Source organism: Hyperolius riggenbachi, chromosome 7 (genome assembly GCF_040937935.1).
Source record: "Hyperolius riggenbachi isolate aHypRig1 chromosome 7, aHypRig1.pri, whole genome shotgun sequence".
NCBI classification, from domain to species: Eukaryota; Metazoa; Chordata; class Amphibia; order Anura; family Hyperoliidae; genus Hyperolius; species Hyperolius riggenbachi.
The window spans coordinates 127,043,151-127,063,778 of record NC_090652.1 but is presented as its reverse complement, the minus strand read 5'-3'; the positions used below and the strand labels follow the sequence as shown (position 1 = coordinate 127,063,778).

The window sequence follows — 20,628 nt, the reverse complement described above, 5'->3', positions numbered from 1 at the left end:
GTATTGCCCTGATATTTTAATGTGGATGTTTATTTTTATGGGGAGATTTTTTTTTAAGTCAAGTATAGCACCCTCCATAACTACATGGGGACAAATTTATTTTCATTCTTCAAGACCACAAGGCTCTGGCCTCTTAAAGGACAACTGAAGCAAGAGGGATATGGAGGCTGCCATGTTTATTTCCTTTAAAGCAATATCAGCTGCCTGGCTATCCTGCTAATCTTCTGCCTCTAATGCTGGGGATACACGGTACGTTTCTGTACCATGTATCGACCAGCTGATCCGGCCAGCTGATAGTATTCAGCTGGTCCGATCACGCTGCTCGACCCCCGCCGGAGGACAATGGCAGGAAATGGAGCAGCTGATAAGGAGCGCTGGCGGGGATGAGCGGTAATCGATCCGCGCGGGGATGCTGCGGGAGTCGGATGGACCCGTGTATTCCCAGCATAATACCGTATTTTTCGGAATATAAGACGCACTTTTTCTTCCCCAAATCTGTGGGGGAAAAAGTGGGTGCGTCTTATATTCCAAAGGTACGGTATTTTCGCCCCATAACATACTTACCGGATCCTGCCGCCGCGATCCTCGCCTCCTTCGTCTGTCCGCCGTCATCCAATGTTGCAGCAGCCGTCATCAGAGGGTCCAGCAATCCCATCCAGTATCCCCGCTCTTTAAGTGTCCAAGTCGCCGGCTCCTCTTCACTGCAGTCATGCTTGTATGCAAGCTCGCGGTGATTACGCGCTGCCGGGGCCGCCTTCCTCCATAGTTACAGCGTCCTCTTCTTAGATACAGTGCCCTCTTCTGTGTGACGAGCGGCGCATGTGCGCCGGGGTCACGCATGACGTCAGGCGCACGTGCGCCGCTCGTCACGCAGAAGGGGGCACTGTACCTAAGAAGAGGACGCCGTAACTATGGAGGAAGTCGGCCCCGGCAGCGCGTAATCACCGCGTGATCACCACGAGGCTGCATACAAGCATGACTGCAGCGAAGAGGAGCCGGCAACCTGGACACTTAAAGAGCGGTGATACTGGATGGGATTGCTGGACCCTCTGATGACACCTAATGGGACCCTCAGATGACGGCTGCTGCGACTCTCGGGTGATGGCAGGCAGATGGAGGGGAGGATCGCAGCGACAGGATCAGGTGAGATGCAGCAGGGGTGTAGTGTAGTTTGGGTTGGCTGGAGGGGTTACTTAGTGAAGTGTAGTGTAGTTTGGGTTGGCTGCAGGGGTTAGTTAGTGAAGTGTAGTGTAGTTTGGGTTGGCTGCAGGTGTTAGTGAGGGAAGTGTAGTATACTGTAGTGTAGTGTAGTTTTAGTAGGGGTTAGTGAAGTAATGTGTAGTTGGTGGGGGCAGCAGGGGTAAGGGAAGTGTAGTGTAGCTGGTGTTAGTATAGATGGGCAGTGTAGCTTAGATAAAGACAGTTTTGGGGGAGTTAGAGGTCCATAAGAAGCCCCTGCACCATAGACGCACCTAGGTTTAGTTTATTTTTTTTTCCTGATTTTTGCCCTCTAAATCTAGGTGCGTCTTATATGCCGGAGTGTCTTATATTCCGAAAAATACGGTACTTACAGCAGACACTGAACAAGGATGCCACAGATCAGGTGTTTCTTAATTATTGTCAGATCTGAGAAGATTAGCTGCTTGCGTGTTTCTGGTGTGATTCAGACACTACTGCAGCCAAATAGATTAGCAGGGCTGCCAAGCAACTGGTATTGCTTAAAAGGAAGTAAATATGGAAACCTCCATATCCCTCTCACTTCATTTGAACCATAAAGGACAACAGTAGTGGCAGTATTAGTGAGAAGAATATGGAGGCTGGCATATATATTTCCTTTTAAGCAATACCAGTTGCCTGGCTATCCTGCTGATCCTCTGTCTCTTAATACTTTAAAGAGAATCTGTATTGTTAAAATCGCACAAAAGTAAACATACCAGTGCGTTAGGGGACATCTCCTATTACCCTCTGTCACAATTTCGCCGTTCCCCGCCGCATTAAAAGTGGTTAAAAACAGTTTTAAAAAGTTTGTTTATAAACAAACAAAATGGCCACCAAAACAGGAAGTAGGTTAATGTACAGTATGTCCACACATAGAAAATACATTCATACACAAGCAGGCTGTATACACCCTTTCTTTTGAATCTCAAGAGATCATTTGTGTGTTTCTTTCCCCCTGCAGCTATCTTCCACTGAAGTGTCAGGCTGTTTCTTCCTGCAGAGTGCAGACAGCTCTGCCTGTATGTAATTCCTCAGTATGTGAAAGCCCAGCCAGCTCAGAGGAGGATTTATCCAGCTTGTAAAAGATAAGAGAGAAGAGAGAAGCTTCCCTAATCTAAATAATACACAGGCAGTGTGCAGAGAGGGGCCTGGAGGGGGAAGATGCATCACAGAACCACAACACTGAAGAACTTGGCAGCCTTCCAGACACAGGCTGACAAGTCTGACAAGAGCGAGATAAGTTGATTTATTACAGAGATGGTGATAGTAGAAAGTGCTGCAGTAAGCCAGAACACATTAGAATAGCTTTTGGAACTTGTAGGATGATAAAAAACAGGATGCGATTTTTGTTACGGAGTCTCTTTAAGCCATAGACCCTGAACAAGCATGCAGCAGATCAGGGGCTTGATTCACAAAGCGGTGCTAACTGTTAGCACGCCTGTGAAAACCCCCTTAGCACGTCTAAACAAGCTTTTCGCGCATAAAACTTTACCCGCGCAAAACTTTATGCGCGTAAAACTTTACGCGCGTACTGCACAGAGCACAGGGCGCACCGCGCGAAGTGCCCATTAAAGTCTATGGGACTTAGCGCGCGTAAAACATTGCGCGCGTAAAACTTTACGTGCGCAAAGTTAGCGCACGATCTGATTGAGAAATCCGGTGCTAACCTACTTAGCACCCTGGTTAGCGCGTCTAAAGACTTTAGACGTGCTAAGTAGGTTAGCACCGCTTTGTGAATCAAGCCCCAGGTGTTTTCTGACAATAGGCATGATTCACAATGATTTTTCACCTGTTTTCACCTTATCTATGTTACATATTTAAGCTTCCAAAGAGCAAAAATATAATATAAATAAGGTAAGAAAAGTAATATTGAAATTAAGTTAATTAGGAACAACTTACTTTTGAGTGTTTTTTTTTCTTTTCTTTTTGCTGCTTGTAAATGTGCTGAAAGGTTATTTTTACCAATTAGGTGATAAATAAGTCATTTATGAGAAGTTTTGTGAATAGAGTTCAATATTGTCAGATCTGACAAGATTAGCTGCATGCTTGTTTCTGGTGTTATTCAGACACTAATCTAGTCAAATAGATTAGCAGGACTGCCAGGCAACTGATATTATTTAAAAGGAAATAAATACAGCAGCCTACATATTGGCAGCCTACATGTTCTTCTCACTACAGTTGTTCTTTAACGACCAGAACCCTTTTTTTTCCATTCTGTTGGTCAGTGATCACCTGGTAAGTAGCCAATGAAACTGGCTCATTACCGATAGGAGGAAGCTCAGCTGTCATATGACAGCCAAGCCCACAGTCGCAGCAATCGATTAGGGACTGCGGTAAGCTGAGGCATGGAATCTACGCCGCATCAGAACAAGAGAGCCAAAGAGGCGGCATAAATTCTTCCTACCGCCTTCCCAAACCGGTTAAACTATAACTCTGACAGATGATGGCTGAAATGGTTGGCCAATTTTACCATTTCCATATTACACAATCTGCTCAAAATATTCAAAATCTGTTGGCCCTCACACTACAGGGAGGTGGTAAAATTGAGAAATGATTGACCAATCAAAATTGGATGTGTGTATGCACCCTAATGCTGGGAATACACTAAGTGTTTCTGACGCTCGATTCTCCGCTCGATCGTTTTTGCCGCTTGAATCTGCAGTCGATTCTCTTATCTGACGCTCGTTTTTCTTATCTTTTTTCTATTCACTTCTATGAGAAATCGAGCGGCGAAACGATCGAACGGGAGATCGGATATGTCGGAAATTATCTATCGAGCCATCTATCTGCGGCAGAAACAAACCGTATGTTCCCAGCATAAAGGGCTTGATCTTGATTATCTTGGCAGGTGGCGAAGTCCAGAGATGCAAAAGAAGTGGTGCCTAGTGGTAGGCGACAGAGAAGGCTGTTACAGTAGTCAAGTTGTGATGAGGGATGGGATGTGGGTGTGTACCAGGCTTAAATCCAATTTTGATTGGCCAAATATGAAAGATGAAATAGCATTTTCCATGCACTACAGATTTAACCAGTTATTTGCTGGTATGAGAGGATGCCAGGAAAGTACAATTGCTATAATGATGTTTTATGTGTCTTTCAGAATTTATCGATGTGAATTTCTACAGATGGGTGAAAACACCAGCCCTATCAGTGTTATTCTGGTTAGCTCTGGAAGTAGAGGGAATAAGCTGCTGTTCCGATATCCTTTCCAGAGAACTACAGAATGGCAATCCTCACAGATAAGTAAGTCTGGCAAATGATGTGCGCAGCATCTTTCTCATCATACACAAGTTTTGGGGTTCAGAAATATTAAGTAGAAAAGCAGAAGTGTCAGTATTGTTAATATAGCAGAGTCAGACACACTATGCCAGAAAAAAAAAACATATATAAGTAGATAACTAGTTGTAGTAACATACAACAACGTAACAGATGTATTGTACTGTCCACATTTTGATTTCAGTTAATTTTATATAGTAAACTAGCTGATTGCCCGGCGTTGCCCGGGTATGTATTTGGCTGGTGTTAGCTCCGCCTACTTTTTCTAACCCTAACACACAATTACTCACTGACCAAGTTTGTGAGCTTTGCGGTCTTTGGTATCAATAATCTGCTTTGAAATGAAACAAATCTGATTGGCTGTGTGTGGCTCCACCCCCTTTTCTGAATTCGAACCCCAGTCACCCAATAACCAACTGTACCAGGTTTGAGGCCTGTGCCATTAACAGTTCAAGAATGGTAGCAATTAAATATTCCCCTTGAAAAGCAACAGGTGAAGTTTGATTCACTTTTGTAGGCTCCACCCACTTTTCTGAATATTAATCCCAGTCACCCAGTGACCAACTGTGCAAAGTTTAAAAACCCTGCTATTAACAGAATGGCTGCAGTATACATTTTCCCAGTGAAATTTGTATTTGTCTCCACCCACTGATGACCCGGCGTTGCCCGGGTATGTATTTGACTGGTGTTGGCTCCGCCCACTTTCTAACCCTAACACTCAAACACTCAATGACAAAGTTTGTGAGCTTTGGGGTCCTTGGCATCAATAATTTGTATATTCCCATAGAAATTAAACAAATCAGATAGGCTGTTTGTGGCTCCACCCCTCTCCAGCATTTGAACCCCAGTCACCCAATGACCAACTGTAGCAGGTTTGAGGCATCTACTATTAGCAGTGTGAAAATGGCAGCAATTTAAATATTCCACTTGAAAATCAACAAGTGAATTTTGATTGGCTATTATAGGCTCCACCCACTTCCCTGAATATTAATCTCAGTCACTCAGTGACCATCTGGGCAAAGATTAGGAACCCTGAAATAAACAGTGTAAGAAGGGCTGCAGTTTACACTTTCCCAGTGTAATTTGTTTTGGCTCCGCCCACTTTTTGTAACCTGGACACAAAGTCACTACTCAATGCCCAAGTTTGAGAGTTTTGGGGGTCCTTGGCATCAATAATTTGTATTTTCCCATGAAATGAAACAAATCTGATGCACTGTTTGTGGCTCTGTCCCCTTTTCTGAATTTGAACCTCAGTGACCCAATGACCAACTGTACCAGGTTTGAGGCTTGTGCCATTAACAGTGCAAGAATGGCAGCAATTTTTATATTCTCCTCGAAAAGTGACATGTGATTTTTGATTGGCATTTTTAGGCTCCACCCACTTTTATGAATATTAATCCCAGTCACCCAGTAACAATTAACTGTGAAGAAGGGCTGCAGTTTACAATTTACCAGAAAAATCTGTTTTTAACTCCACCCACTTTTTGTAACCTTGACACACAGTCACTACTCAATGACCAAGTTTGTGAGCTTTTGGGTTCCTGGCATCAAAATTGTGCTAATGGAAGCAGTTTATCCAGCAAAGAAATCTGGCTGTTTTTGGCTCCGCCCATTTACTAAATTTGAACCCCGAACACTTAACAACTGACTGTAGCAGGTTTGAGGCCTCTGCTATTAACAGTGTGAGAATGGCTGCAGTTTCAATATTCCCCTTGAAAATCAATAGGTGAATTTTGATTGGCTGTTGTAGGCTCCACCTACTTTTCCGAATATTAATCCTAGTCACCCAGTGACCAACTGTGTGAAGTTTGAGAACCCTGTCATTAACAGTGTAAGAAAAACTGCAGTTTACATTTCCCCATGTAAAAAGTTAGTTGTTTTTGGCTCCACCCACTATTTCTAATCTTGACATACAGTCACTTAATGACCAAGTTTATGATGTTAGGCCTCTGCCATTAAGAGAGCATGAATGGCAGCAATGTAAATATTCCCCTTGAAAATCAAAAGGTGAATTTTGATTGGCTGCTGTAGGCTCCACCCACTTTTCTGAATATTATATCCCAGTCACCCAGTGGCCAACTGTGTCACGTTTGAGAACCCTGCCAATAACAGAATGGCTGAAATCAATCTAACAAATCTGATTGGCTGTTTGTGGTTCCACCCCTTTAGTGAATTTGGACCCCAGTCATCCAATGACTGACTGTATCAGGTTTGAGGCCTCTGCCACTAACAGTGTAAGAATGGTAGCAATGTGAATATTCCCCTTGAAAATCAATAGGTACATTTTGATTGGCTGTTGTAGGCTCCACCCAGATTTCTGAATATTCATCCAAGTCACCCAGTGGCCAATTGTGTAAAGTTTGGGAACCCTGCAATGTAAAAAATGAAGTCGTTGGCACCGCCCACTTTTTTTCTAACCTTGACATACAGTCACTCAATTATCAAGTTTATCAGCTTTGGGGTCCTTGGTATCAATACTTTGTATATTCCCATTGAAAAATAAACAAATCTGTCTGTTTGTGGCTCCGCCCCCTTCCTGAATTTGGACCCTAGTAACCCAGTGACCAACTGTACCAGGTTTGAGGCATCTGCTTTTACCAGTATAAGAGAATGGTAGCAGATGAAATATTCCCTTTGAAAATCAAAAGGTGAATTTTTATTGGCTGTTGTAGGCTCCACCCACCTTCCAAAATCTTAATCTGTCAACCAATGACCAACTGTGCAAAGTTTGAGAACCCTGCCATTAACGGTTTAAAAATGGTTGCAGTTTATATTTTCCCAGTAAAAGTTCTTTTGGCTCCGCCCACTTTTTGAAACCTTGACACACAGTCACTCAATGACCAAGTTTGTGAGCTGTCAGGTTCCTGGCATCAAAAATGTGTGAATGGAAGCAGTTTATCCACCAAGGAAATCTGATTGGCTGTATGTGGCCCCGCCCCTTTAGTGAATTTGGACCCCAGTCACCCAATGACCGACTGTAGCAAATTTGAAGCCTCTGCCATTAACAGTGTAAGAATAGCAGCAGTTCAAATATTCCCCTTGAAAATCAATAGGTGAATTTTGATTGGCTGTTATAGGCTCCACCCATTTTCTTGAATATTAATCGCATTCACCCAGTGACCAAGTGTGGCAAGTTTGAGAACCCTGCGATTAACAGTCTAAGAATGGCTGCCGTTTACATTTACCCATTTAAAATGAACGGCTGAAATTTGATTGGCTGTTTTATGCTCCACCCCCTTTTCCTGGATTTGCAACCTCGGTCACCAAGTGACCAACTGTGCCAAGTGTGGGGACTCTGGCTTGATTACTGTGAGAATGGCAGTCTTTTACATTTTTTCCATTGACTTGAATGGGTGGAATCTGATTTGCTGTTTTTAGCTCCGCCCACGTGTGCAGGGGGGCCGCGAGACCCCCAGAACATATCATCCCAGGCAGTAAGGGATCTGTGTACCAAGTTTCGTTCAAATCGGTCAAGCCGTTTTCGCGTGATCGCGGCACATACACACACACACACACACATACACACACACACACACACACACACACATACATCCGATTTTATATATATAGATAAAGATAATTCTGTTTCAGGCATTTGCCATCTTGATTCCCTCTGACTGAAGCCAATCCTAATCTAATTTCCTCCCTTTTTTTCACTCCTAGAAACTGCACTGTCATAGTTAGCTTGCTTTTGTAAGCACAGCATAGATCGTAACACCACTGCATGTCACATGCTGATGCGTGGTTTTAAAACTGTTGCCATGCAGCTGCATTTACATTTTACTCGAATGGTACTCATGGTCGGCAGAAGGGCCCTGAACTGTTGACAAGCCCACAGTTTAGCCGTCCATCTGAAAGAGACCTAAAGCGGGCCATACACATATAAATTATAATTTCGATCGATTTGCGGCAAAAATCTAAATTAGGTGCGAACTGGATGTAAAATTTTGGTCGATTGGGCATGGTTCGATTTTAAAATCTGTGTGCAGTGCATGGAGGGATTCTGTTTTGATCAGAGAGGTATTGATCTGTTCGCCTTGTTGGGTGGGGGCACATTAAGATCTACTTAGGCATAGAATGAAATCTAGAAATAAGTGGACTAGAATAGTAAAAGCTGTTACTTTTCAGGCATACATTCCCCATCAATAAATGTATATTAATTGTACTTTTGTACAATGTTTCTTGTAGGTAATCCAAGGAGCTGCTATGCCTTAAATAACACCGGTGCCAACACTGAAGACCCAGATGGAGACTCAAAGTATGATAAGTCTATCTCACCTAGCAGTGGAACTATCAGTATGTTCAGTGTAATCAGCTGTTCTATGTAGGAGAAGGCATTCAATGAAAAAGGAGCATTCATCTGTGCCATTTCTGGGGAGTCACCAGGGTTGAAAAGTATGCCTCCTTCTCCAACACACTTCTATGGCTTTGTCCCGCTAGCCACACTTTGGCCATTGCTTGCCGATTGCCGGCCATCAGCAAAACGTATTGCCAGTGGATCCCGATGGGGGTGGTCCCACTCTGTGATCACAAAGTGCGGCTTGCTAGTGATCCCAGAGCGATCACATAAGTGGCTACAGTGGCCAAAGTCACAGGCACTTTGCACTTTCACAAATTGCTCGTAGTGGGTCCCTTAGTTTGCATTTTAGATTATTAAGGTCTGAAGGGGACATGAAATCTTAACCCATTAATCATGAATGTTTTTGGTGACCTTTTTTCCAGATAACCTAACTTGATACACTATTCCACAAAAAATACTGTAAGGGTACGGCGTGGAGGTTTCTCCAGTCATTGGTAGTAATCCAGTCTGACCTCTTAATGACTGACCTCCGTAGTTTTTATAGGAACATGTGTTGAATTTCCTGAATTTCCTGAAATTCTTCTTGCCGAAGAATAGAATGAGCTGCTCTGCAGAGAACCAAGTTTATAGAGGTTGCCATATTTATTTCTTTTTAAACAGTACCAGTTGCCTAGTTGGCCTGCTAATCTATTTGGCTGCAAGAGTGTCTGAATCACACCAGAAACAAGTAGGCAGCTAATCTTGTCAGATCTGACAATAATGTCAGAAACACCTGATCTGCTGCATGCTTGTATAGGGTCTATGGCTAAAAGTATTAGAGGCAGTGGATCAGCAGAGCTGCCAGGCAACTGGTATTGCTTAAAAGGAAATAAATATGGCAACCTCCATATCCCTCTCACTTCAGTTCACTTTAAAAAATAATAATCGTGGCCATCTTGTTGAAGATCAAGAGCCCCTTTGTGAATGAGCCCAGCATGGACAAAGCGTGAAGGCATCTCGCAGAGTTTAGGAAGTGATAAATTGTTGCTAGGCATACAGTGCATGTTTACAGAGCAGGATATGAAGCTGAAAAGAGAATTACCGTATTGGGAGCCATTTCATTCAATGCTATTGTGAGGAAGAACTAAGTAAGGTGCTGGAGCCTGGGCTAATGGAGTGTCAGGATTGGTGGTGGTGGTGTATTAGGAATGTGCAGCCCACAACTGCTTACCCTCACAGCACCAAGCATTCCAGCCTGTGATATCAAATATCCAGTTAAGGAGAGGAGGAAATTGAAGTACCGTATATACTCGCATACAAGCCGAATTTTTGACCTCCAAAAAGGGGGTCAAAAGTTGGGGGGTCGGCTTGTATGCGAGTCTCTATTGTGGTGGTGGTGGTGGTCCACGGCGCCCCCCGCCCGCTCGCTCCCTCCCTCCCTCCGCGGCCGCCGCTGCTATTACCTCTTCAGCCGGCGGCCGCTTTCTCTACTGCGGGTGCTGCTGCTGCTGTGACGAGGCCCCTGGTAACCGCTTCCCCTGGGAACCGCTCTCTCCTGCCTCGTCACAGCAGCAGCGCCAGGCGCGCTGCTGTGATACACGGTGAGCAGAGTGAGAGGGGCACCCGCAGTAGAGGAAGCGGCCGCCGGCTGAAGAGGTAATAGCAGCGGCGGCCGCGAAGGGAGCTGTGGGCCGACGGCGGGCGGACAGGGGATCTGGCTAAACTGGGCACTATATTGGCTAAACTGGACACTTTACTGGCTATACTGGGCAGTTTACTAGCTATACTGGGCATTATACTGGCTAAACTGGGCACTATACTGGCTAAACTGGGCACTATACTGGCTATACTGGGCACTATACTGGCTATACTGGGCACTATACTAGCTATACTGGGCACTATACTAGCTATACTGGGCACTTTACTAGCTATACTGGGGCACTACCTACCCATACTGGGCACTATACTAGCTATACTGAGGCACTACCTACCCATACTGGGCACTATACTAGCTATACTGGGACACACTGGGGGGATCACGCGGCCTGCACCCTTCCAGCATTTCCTACCCCCGGCTTATATGGGGGTCAATCATTTTTCCCTGTTTTTTTTGGTAAAAGTTGGGGGGTCGGCTTATATGCGGGTCGGCTTATATGCGAGTATATACGGTAATTGCCAACAATGCTTGGGGGTTATTTTGTGAGCATGGGGTGGGGGGATTGTTTTTGCACACTTTAAATCATTGCTGAGAGTTTTGCAATGAATAAAATGATTGGTTGTCATTTTGATGGGGAATATTTGTGTGATTGCTGTAGGGGATGGGTCTCAAATAGTGACAAATGTGTATGGGTGGGGGTGACAAGTCTGTTGTGATTCTGAGGGATAAATGTGTGTTTTTGTGAGGGAGAGAGGGCTTGTGATGGATGATTGTGTGTGTGGTAGGGCCCTGTGTAATGTAATTGGTGATCCTGATTGTTGTGGGGGGATTATTGATAGTAACACTGATGAAAGAGGGGCCTTTCTCCTGGCTAATACGGTTTGTGTTTGTGGGGGAGGGATCTGGCCAAACGTTATCCAAACTCATCAATTTTTTTTCTGCCAGATTTGATACTGTGATCGAATCTGCCAGTTATCTGGTATTTATTGAGCTGTTTTGGTCATAATTTTGAACAATTTGTGGCAAACATTGATGGTAAGTTTAAGTCAATTGGACGAGGAGGGGCAGCAATAGATTGAAAGCCCTTAGGTGCCCACACTTTTTCGGCTTGTGAGCTACTTTTAAAAATTAGCAAGTCAAAGTGATCTACCTATGTACAATTTTAGGAGCACACTTGTATATACTGAATGGAAAATGTAGTGGGGTCGGGATCTACCATGAAGGCCTTCACGATCTACCGGTAGATCGTGATCTACCTAATGGGCACCCCTGCTAGAGGAACCTCGAAAAAAATCAAAATCACCAAGGGTGCCCTCATCTGGAAAAGTTGGAGAACCAGTGGGCTACAATTAAAGATGGTCAATGAGATGCAAATACTTTTGAGTTGATGCAGCATTATGCAACGTTTGTATGCAAATTATGCAGCTGGAAAATGAACCAATCATATTCTACTGAGGTAACATTTGGTTGGTCCATTTTTAAGCTGCATATATTTGCATGCAAATTGGCATAATTCTGCATCAACTTGAAATTATTTGCGTCTTATTGACCACCCTTACTTACAATCTATTGCTCATGAGGTCATGTGTTTTAACAAAGCTGTGTTGTGCATTGTTTGGTGTGTTGTTATGTGTCACGTGCTTATTCGTTGTTGATGGCTACTGTTCCCATTCTAGAGAGCCTTCTCCCCTAACTGATGAGCAGTTGGTTGCAGGGTAAGACTAGATAATCTAAACAAAATGACTTTGTTTAGAAGACCTCTCTCTCTGTAATGAGTCTGCATCTCTTCCTGCTAGTCCTAACACCTGTTATCACAGCATCAAGAAAGCTAACACAGTTCAAAGATCTACATTTAACTGTTTGTTACAAATTGCCTACTAACCTTTTGGTACAAATCTCGCTTTACTGAATACTCAAAAAGAAAATCCATTTCATAATTTTTTTCCATGTAAAATGTGCCAAAATTTAGAAAGACCTGCTTTAACGTAATATTGCATGTCTCAAGAAAATCTGTAACAATGTATCACAATAAGGCAATGACTTATGATGATTCAACATATGATCAGGTCATTGTGAGCTGCATTTTATAGTACGGTATATAGTCAGGTCATGTTATAAGAATGAAACAAACTGTGGTGACATTAGGACATTTCTGAAACAAACGTGAATTGAATAGCCATTTCATGTAGCATTTGGTTTTATTATTATTATTTAGTATTTATATAGCGCTGACATCCTTTTGCAGCGCTGTACAGAGTATATAGTCTTGTCACTTAAAGTGAAAAAAATACTAGAGTTTCACTTACCTGGGGCTTACTGCGCATGTGCAGGACACATTCGCTGACGTGAACATGTACAAGGATACATGTGTCAAGGCCACGGAGGTGCAGTGGACTGCTGATTCATTAGTTGGCAGAAACAAATGTAACCCACAGCGGGGGAACGGAGGATTGGTTCGGCACGCCGCAGGCACGGGGTGGCTGTGGGGGGAAGGGGGGGTGCTGATCGAAAGCCCAGGTAAGTGAAACGCTTGTATTTTTTTTCGGTTACAGTTCACTCTCACTGTGCCTTCACAGTCACTGTGTTCACAATCTAATCCCTACCATAGTCGTATGTCTATGTACGTATTGTGTAGTGTATGTATCGCAATTAATTTAGGGCGAAGCCAATTAACTTATCTGTATATTTTCGGGATGTGGGAGGCAACTAGAGTACCTGGAGAAAACCCACACAGGCACAGGGAGAGCATACAAACCCCGTGCAGATAGTGCCCTGTCTGGGACCCAGCTCTGCTAGGCAAGAGCGCTAACCACACGCCACTGTGCTGCCCATGCACTTCACATTTTGCTGGCATTGAGGTAAAAGATCCCTGATTAAAATAAAGGTGGGATAAAATGAGCTTTGCAAATTAAAGTGTAGCCTTGATTATAACCAGACCTGGATCCATCCACAAGGCAATTCTAGGCAGTTGCCTAGGGCCTGGAGAGGGGCCTGGTGCATGCTAGCCCCAACCAAATCTTACAAAGCGGTGAGCAAAAACTATCTTGCCTAGGGCCTCGTTTCATCTTAATGCACTCCTGCTTATTACACTTGTATCCGCGCAAGGAAAGAATTTCCCAAGCTGTCAAATAATAGCATAAACTCCACCCACAATAACATATTTTTTAAATAAATCCTGTCTAGCCTGTATTTATTCAAAGAACATCTGTCTGAGGGATGTGGCATGTTAGGACCCAACTACGTTCTAATCTGACCTAAATGAGGGTTTCAAACTTTTGCCATCTAATCTTATTCATCTTATATCACTGATATTCTCCAGTCTTGTCATGGGGCAAAGCAGGAGAAAATGTCCATGAACTGCTAACCCACTGTACCTCTACCCCACCCCGTTCCTTGATCCCCCCCCCCCCCCCCCCCGCTTTGGCAATGTCTCTATGTATCTTGGTCATGCCAACAACGCCATCTTCGTTTGATTTTAGAAAAGTGTTTTGGAGATTAAAAGTTAAGATTTGCTAATCCATTCGTGCATGTGCCAGAAGCTGTGAGGTGAGATGAAATCTATCAGCAAATTTGCTTAGCACTAGAATATAAAAACTAACGTTATAGAAAAAGTGGTTTTGAAATGAGAGCACAGCCTTGCTAAGCCATTTATGAATACATGAGAAAAAAGTTCTGTTTTTAGGATTGGACTTTTTAAAATAATGTTAAGGTTGAGAATTTTATTTCTTGGTTATCTTTTTCGATCCCCATCCCCTTCCTACCCTGCCTCCATGCCAGAGTGGTGACCTTGTAGGGGACAGCCAGGGTTCAAGTGAATTCCTCAAGTAATTTCAGCAGCCCAGCAACCTGCTGTGCCCTTTGGGAAGGTGGCACGGTAAGTGCCACACACCCTTTCTTCCATTTTCCTTTGGATGGAGGTATAGCTGTTAGACACCCTCCCTCTGTCACACTTCTGGCAATGGGTAGGTTCTTGGCCATGAAAGCTGTTTATATGATACAGTATTCCAAACAGGATGCAGCACAGAGGGTTGTGAAAGCAGCACAATTCCACCATCCCGACAGTGCCATTTTTGGGGGGAGGGGATATTGTTGAGGAAAAAGGGGATGTATAAACAGCCAGGTTAGAGTTTGGTGAAGACTAACAGGCCACTCGGATGGTAATGTGATATCTGAAGTTTAATGGTGGAAATCATCCGTCTGTTGGGGTCAGAGGAGCAGAAGGCGTTGGGTACAAAATAAATATTTTATTTCCTTTTCCGAAAGTAAAGCTTTACCACTGGGCGGTGGAGGGGCATTTCTTAATTCTCTTTCTCCTCTTTGGCCCTCTTCTGTGTTCCCTGGTAGCCACTTCTCATCCTTCTCCCAGCCTTTGCAGGGAAGTACGGCATTCATGCTGGAATCTTACCTCCTCTAGTGCTGGGTCTGCTTGCCGCCCCCCTCAGCTGCAGCTGTCACTTTGCTTCCTGTTTCCGAGTCTTCCTGCATGTCATGTGGCAGAAGACCAGGATGGAGACCGAATAAGAGCGGGTCGCTGCTGCTGAGAATGCACAGCGGATGCAACACTAGAGGAGGCAAGATTCTAGCGCCACACTTGTTGTTGGAAATGTTGGCTGCACTTGACTTTTTATTAGGCAAGGCAAGAGTGACCACAATTGCTATGGTAAGGAGGGGGAATGGTGGTCACACTTGTAATTGGGGGGAGGGGAGGAGGGGGATAGGAAAAGCCTGCACTAGTTTTTTAACTGGGATTGGTTGTTAGTAATTTAGAATGAAGAGCTCCATCAAAGTTTGCCCAGTGGTCTCAGTGATTTGTCGTTCTGTCCCTGAGCGCCACCCAGATTTCTTAATGTAGTTTACAATAGACTGTAGGTGAGGGTTACATTCCTGTCAAGATATTTGTTTTGCTTCTAATGCCCCCAACTGGACAGATTTCTCATTGACGATGTCATTAAACAGGTACTGTAGAAAAGCTTCTCATCGGGGACACGGGCAATAAAAAGAAACATTCTCACCAAACTTCTAAATAGAGTACTTTAATTGCAATGTTTTTCTCTATTACAGAATCTTTGTCTTGCTTCCTGTGCTTAGTGACACTGTCACTGGTATAGAAAGTGAGGAAAAAGTTCCCTAAATAGCACAGGTAGAATAAAAATCTCACAGATGTTTTAACCCATCACACACACACAAAAAGTTTTCCGTATGGAATGCAGGCGTATCCCTATGGACAGAAACCTATAGTCTGGCGTTCATTTTAAGTACCATATTTAACATTGTATTTTATTTTCAGCATATCAGTTGTTCTTTAGAATTTATTAAGAGATAAAACGTGAAGCAATGTAAAGTTATTGTATTGTCACTATACAGTAGTGTATAGAGATAACTGGCTTCTACAGGCAGGACCCTGACACTCCTAGATATCACTTACCATGTTATCTGTGTGAGACCATATTGAGCACATGTACATTGTACTCTTGCTGCCGTCCAGCAGAGGCATCAATGTGAGTAGATACAGATAACCTTCTATACATACAGTGCATACAAGTACAGAAAGGATTTCAGAAATATATGCCAGTCCACGGACCTGTTTATATTGCACCACCACAATTACCTTAATTATTCACCTATGCAAATTATGTGTTATGTCGATGCATCTTGAATCAAACACAGAAATAAGAAAATATAATAACTTTGTTTTGTTTTAAATGTGGCTTTGTAATTAACAACACTGTTGTCCTCAATATGTATGAATCCCACAAAGCATGAGCTTAATAATGAGCATGTGGTCACAAACTATAATTAGTTTTATCTTTTATATCATGTTTAATCACTTTGCTCTTATCTAATAGATAATTTACCTGAAAGATAAAACTACTGCTTTCACTGAGACATTCATAGTTGTAATATTTGTATTCCTCTGTTGAAGGTTTTCAGATGTCATACTTGCAACTATTTTGGCTACCAAGTCAGATATGTGCGGTAAAAAATTTGAACTGAAGATAGATAATGTACGCTTTGTGGGTCATCCGACCTTGCTTCAGCATGCGCTGTGCCAGGTAATTTCACTGATATAAATCATCCCATTGCTGACCAGAAGGGCCTGTTTCCATTAGACTATGTAGCCGCACCGCACTGCGGGTGTCTTGAAACACATGCATGGCAATGAAATAGTTTCCATTGCGTGCATGTTGTGCGGAGCAGTATGGAGCGATCCAAGAATCTGCAGCATGCTGCAGATTCTCGCACAGCCACATCCGCCCGCACCCGCGTCCCATCTGCTCAATTCACTTCTGGAGATGCGGAAGTGATGCAGTGAGGCTAGGTAGCCGAATTCGCATCACTTTATGGATGGAAAAGGGCCCTTACAGTCTTCTCTTTGGAACAAACCAGTAAGTTAAAAAGTAAAAAGGGTTTAAACAAATTATTGGTTTTTGTTTTTTTTGTAACTAACTGCACACATCCCATTTTTACTGCCCAGTTTTACCAGTATGTGAGCTTACTTACACATACTACAAAGTGGTGATAAAATTGTCCAATTATGGGTCAATCAAAATTGTGTGTGTGTGTGTGTGTGTGTACACACCCTAAAGGTGGCCATACATCTGTAGATTTGACAGCTGATCAACCATCTGATTCAATAATTATCGGATGAAAATCGGTGCAGCCAAAAGCATGCCGATTGACGAGTTGACCAATTTTGGTCCGAAACTAGTTGCATGTATTGATTGGCTGACACACTATCAGGTGCACGGTGGTAACGGCGGCAACGTGACGTCACACACGGGCCTTGTGTGCAACGCGCCAGCAACCATGTGGGGCGCGAATCTGGAAGAGTAGTGCGTACATCTGACATTTAAAGTAGTAATGCAGGGGCACCGGGAGGTACATCTACATTTGGGGTATGCGTCAGAAGGTGACATCATGAGGCCGATTGCCAAAAGATTTCATGCTGTGCTGCAATCGATTACGTTTTTTTTCTTTTTTTTTTTTTTTTTTTAAGGAATTCTTGCACTACAGATTTTTTTTATTTTATTTTTTAATACCAAATGCAAGCAGAAAGATTTACAGAGTAAGTGGATTTATATTGTAGTGAGAGGTATGTGGAGGATGCCATATTTATTTCCTTTCAAGCACTACTAGTTGCCTGGCAGCCCTGCTGGTCTATTTGGCTATAATAGTGTCTGAATCACATCAGAAACAAGCATGCAGCTAATCTTGTCCAATCTGACAACAGTGGTAGAAACACCCGGTCTGCTACATGCTTGTTCAGGGCTTGTTGCTAAATGCATTAGAGGCAGAGAATCCGTTGGATAGCCAGGCAACTAGTATAGCTTAAAAGGAAATAAATATGGCAGCCTCTATATCTTTTAATATGAGGCTGTGATAATAATACATGTCCATTTCAGTTTTTCCTTTTTTTTTAACTCAGACACGTGACTTCTTAGTAGTCCCATAATCACTATATATTGAATTGCTTACAAGATCTGCACAAAGATTAGTTGTACGAATGGAGAATTTACTGCATAAGAAAAACAGAGAAACGTGTTAGAAGCAGAATGTGCAAACAGGGATCGGCATTCTTTATAAGTGTGTGTAAAGGAATACTATCGATACCCAAGTGTTCTAAAATGACAGTGTGCAAATAATGTCTAAGTAGCTGTGTAAACATGTTGCTACTTTTCATGTTAAATATCAGAGGCAAAAACTGTAATTTATTGAGGGTAGGATTTAGCTATATTGGGACAAATCAATTGCAGAAGGGGTGTCTGCTTCAATGCACAGCCAGAGTTGCATATCAGACTACAGAAAGCAAATATCAAACATATCAAACTCTGAAAGCAAAAACAGTATGAAAAAGCTGTGACAATTAGTTACATTTCCTCTGCTCTCTTCAGACACTTCAGTCAGAAACAGAGCTCCCAACAGCTGCAGCTCCTGTGTCCTGTGTCTCTCTGTCACACACAGAGATACACATAGAGTTAACTGATCAAGTGTGAGGGGAATTTCCCCTCTCCTCATGGCTCAGTCAGCGGTCAGTTTTGGCGTCAGTAAAGTTTGAAAGTATTTTGCTAACAGTAAACAAAGAAGTTGCGACTAAAATGTATACACCAGTACTTAGCAGCACTTCCCAAACAATTCCTGTGTCAATTGAAAAAAATATGTGAATCGATAGTATTCCTTTAAGCAGAGCCGGATCATCCTCAAGGCAAACCTAGGCAGTTGCCTAGTGCCTGGAGAGGGTTTAGGGGTCTGGAAGATGCTGCCCCCCACCAAATCTAACTAATAAAAAGCCACGTGATCATCAGTGGTGGGCTACAACTGCTATTTTGCCCAGGGCTCCATTTCATCTTAACCACTAGGCTATTTTTACTCACCTCCCGGGGGATCCAGACGTGGGTAGCCGTTCTCCTTCCTGTCGTCCGAGGCTCTGAATCACTCTGGTGAGATCGCCGTCAGGGTTACAGCGCCACCCGGAGGATGAAGGGAAAATTGCAGTGCTGGAGCCCAGGGAGGTAAGTGCTCGGGCTGCTGCTGGCGTTCTGGCAGCATGATATTTTTTTCTGATTTTAGGGTCTGAAACCTGCTGAAAAGACCCTAAAATCTGGAAATAATCACCGCCAGGGAGGTTAATCCTTTTCTGCCCTTATGCTGTAAATACTGGAGGTGACATGCCAGTATTTACAATTGGGCTATCATCAGTAATACAAGTATATTTTGATTTTATTAGAATGTGGATAGAAATATTGGGGCAGAATAGTTTGATGAAATATTGTCTAATATTAAAAGTGGCAGCAGGTATAGTAGTCAATTTCTAAAACTATTTCAAAAGCCACCTTTATTTGTCCTGTAGGTATCAAAAACTGATCCTTCACCAAAGAGAGAAATGCCCACCATGATTCTCTTCAATGTGGTCTTTGCTTTAAGGGTAAGTGTGCAGGTCTATGAATGGTTGCTTAGAGCATAATCTCAATTGCGTAAATAGTACAATACATTTTACCTGTTCATATATAAAATGTGATTAAAGAGTTAGGCTTGTTTATGCAGTTTTTGAGTAGTAAGTGCACCACATATTTTGCTTGGCATGCTTGAGAAACCAAAAAGCAAAATTACACAAACAAGTAGGGTTAAGCTGGCCATACACTGGCTCGATTCGCCGCCGTTTCGACTGCAGGTTCGATCACTGGGATCGAATCTGCTGCCAATCGTTCGCGCTACACGCCGAATTTCGATCCTTTTCGTCCGATCGCTCCGTGCGGAAAATTAGCGTCGATCGCCCGCGGGTAGGGAGCGCGTCGCTAGCGGTGTTCGAGTACCCGACGACCGACGCAATAGAGCCGCATACATTACCTGCTCCGCCGGCACGACTACCCCCAGTGACCGCTGCTCCGTGTCCGCGCTGGTCTCCGACATGCTTCACTTCCTCCTGCCCGGCAGGAAGTTTAAACAGTAGTGGGCGCTCTACTGTTTAAACTTCCTGCCGGGCAGGAAGAAGTAAAGCATGCCGGGGCCGGAGACCAGAGCGGAGACGGAGCAGCGGTGACCTGGGGACTGGAGTCGCGCCGGCGGAGCAGGTAATGTATGCGGGCGGGGGGAGCGGCGGCAGCACCACCACCACCACAACAGATTAACGGTTTCAGGCTGAAATCGGTTCACAATCTGTTTGCAGTGAAGGTAGCCATACGATCCCTCTCTGATCAGATTCGATCAGATAGGGATCTGTCAGTTGGTCGAATCTGATGGCAAATCGACCAGTGTATGGCTACCTTTAGAGTCACACAGGTGAAAATGCACATATTGCTTCCCAATTGCAGTGCACTGGGAGAATTGTGTGATTTTTCCACAGCGGGGGAAAAAAAAAGATGACACTGAGGGCCTGAGCCCACTAATGCAGTTGTACACAGTTGTGTCTGCTTTTCAGCATCTGTGACATTGATGTGTTGCTGCAAAGTGGACACAACTGCGTTAGTGGGCTCGGACCCTGATGCTTTTTACTGCTCAATGCATGCAATTCTCCGTTGCAGACAGTCAGATGTTCTCAGCTGGCTGCCGGCCAAGAATACTGATTTGGCCACCAGAAACCGCTGCCATTTTCACATGGCCTCCAAGTGGTACCCTACCCTAAAAGTATAAAAGCCACTAACAGGGCCTTCTAGCTCAAAGAACAAGCAACCAACAGTTAATCATTCTTCCTTAAAGGGTATAC

General features: G+C 43.6%; 1 protein-coding gene across 4 annotated transcripts in view; it reads left to right on the top strand.

The window, feature by feature from the left end:
• Positions 1-20,628, top strand: part of NPRL3 (NPR3 like, GATOR1 complex subunit) — a 62,594-nt gene that overhangs the window by 4,852 nt on the left and 37,114 nt on the right. For 2 of the 4 annotated variants that reach the window (XM_068244627.1, XM_068244628.1), the window contains 5 exons: positions 4,316-4,458; positions 8,680-8,749; positions 12,104-12,142; positions 16,351-16,480; positions 19,276-19,350. In XM_068244627.1, the coding sequence (XP_068100728.1) occupies positions 4,341-4,458; positions 8,680-8,749; positions 12,104-12,142; positions 16,351-16,480; positions 19,276-19,350 (432 nt within the window). In that variant the 5' untranslated portion in view covers positions 4,316-4,340. Of the gene's footprint in view, positions 1-2,217; positions 2,459-4,315; positions 4,459-8,679; positions 8,750-12,103; positions 12,143-16,350; positions 16,481-19,275; positions 19,351-20,628 lie in introns of those variants that run through there. The other 2 variants (XM_068244629.1, XM_068244630.1) reach the window with 2 other exon arrangements.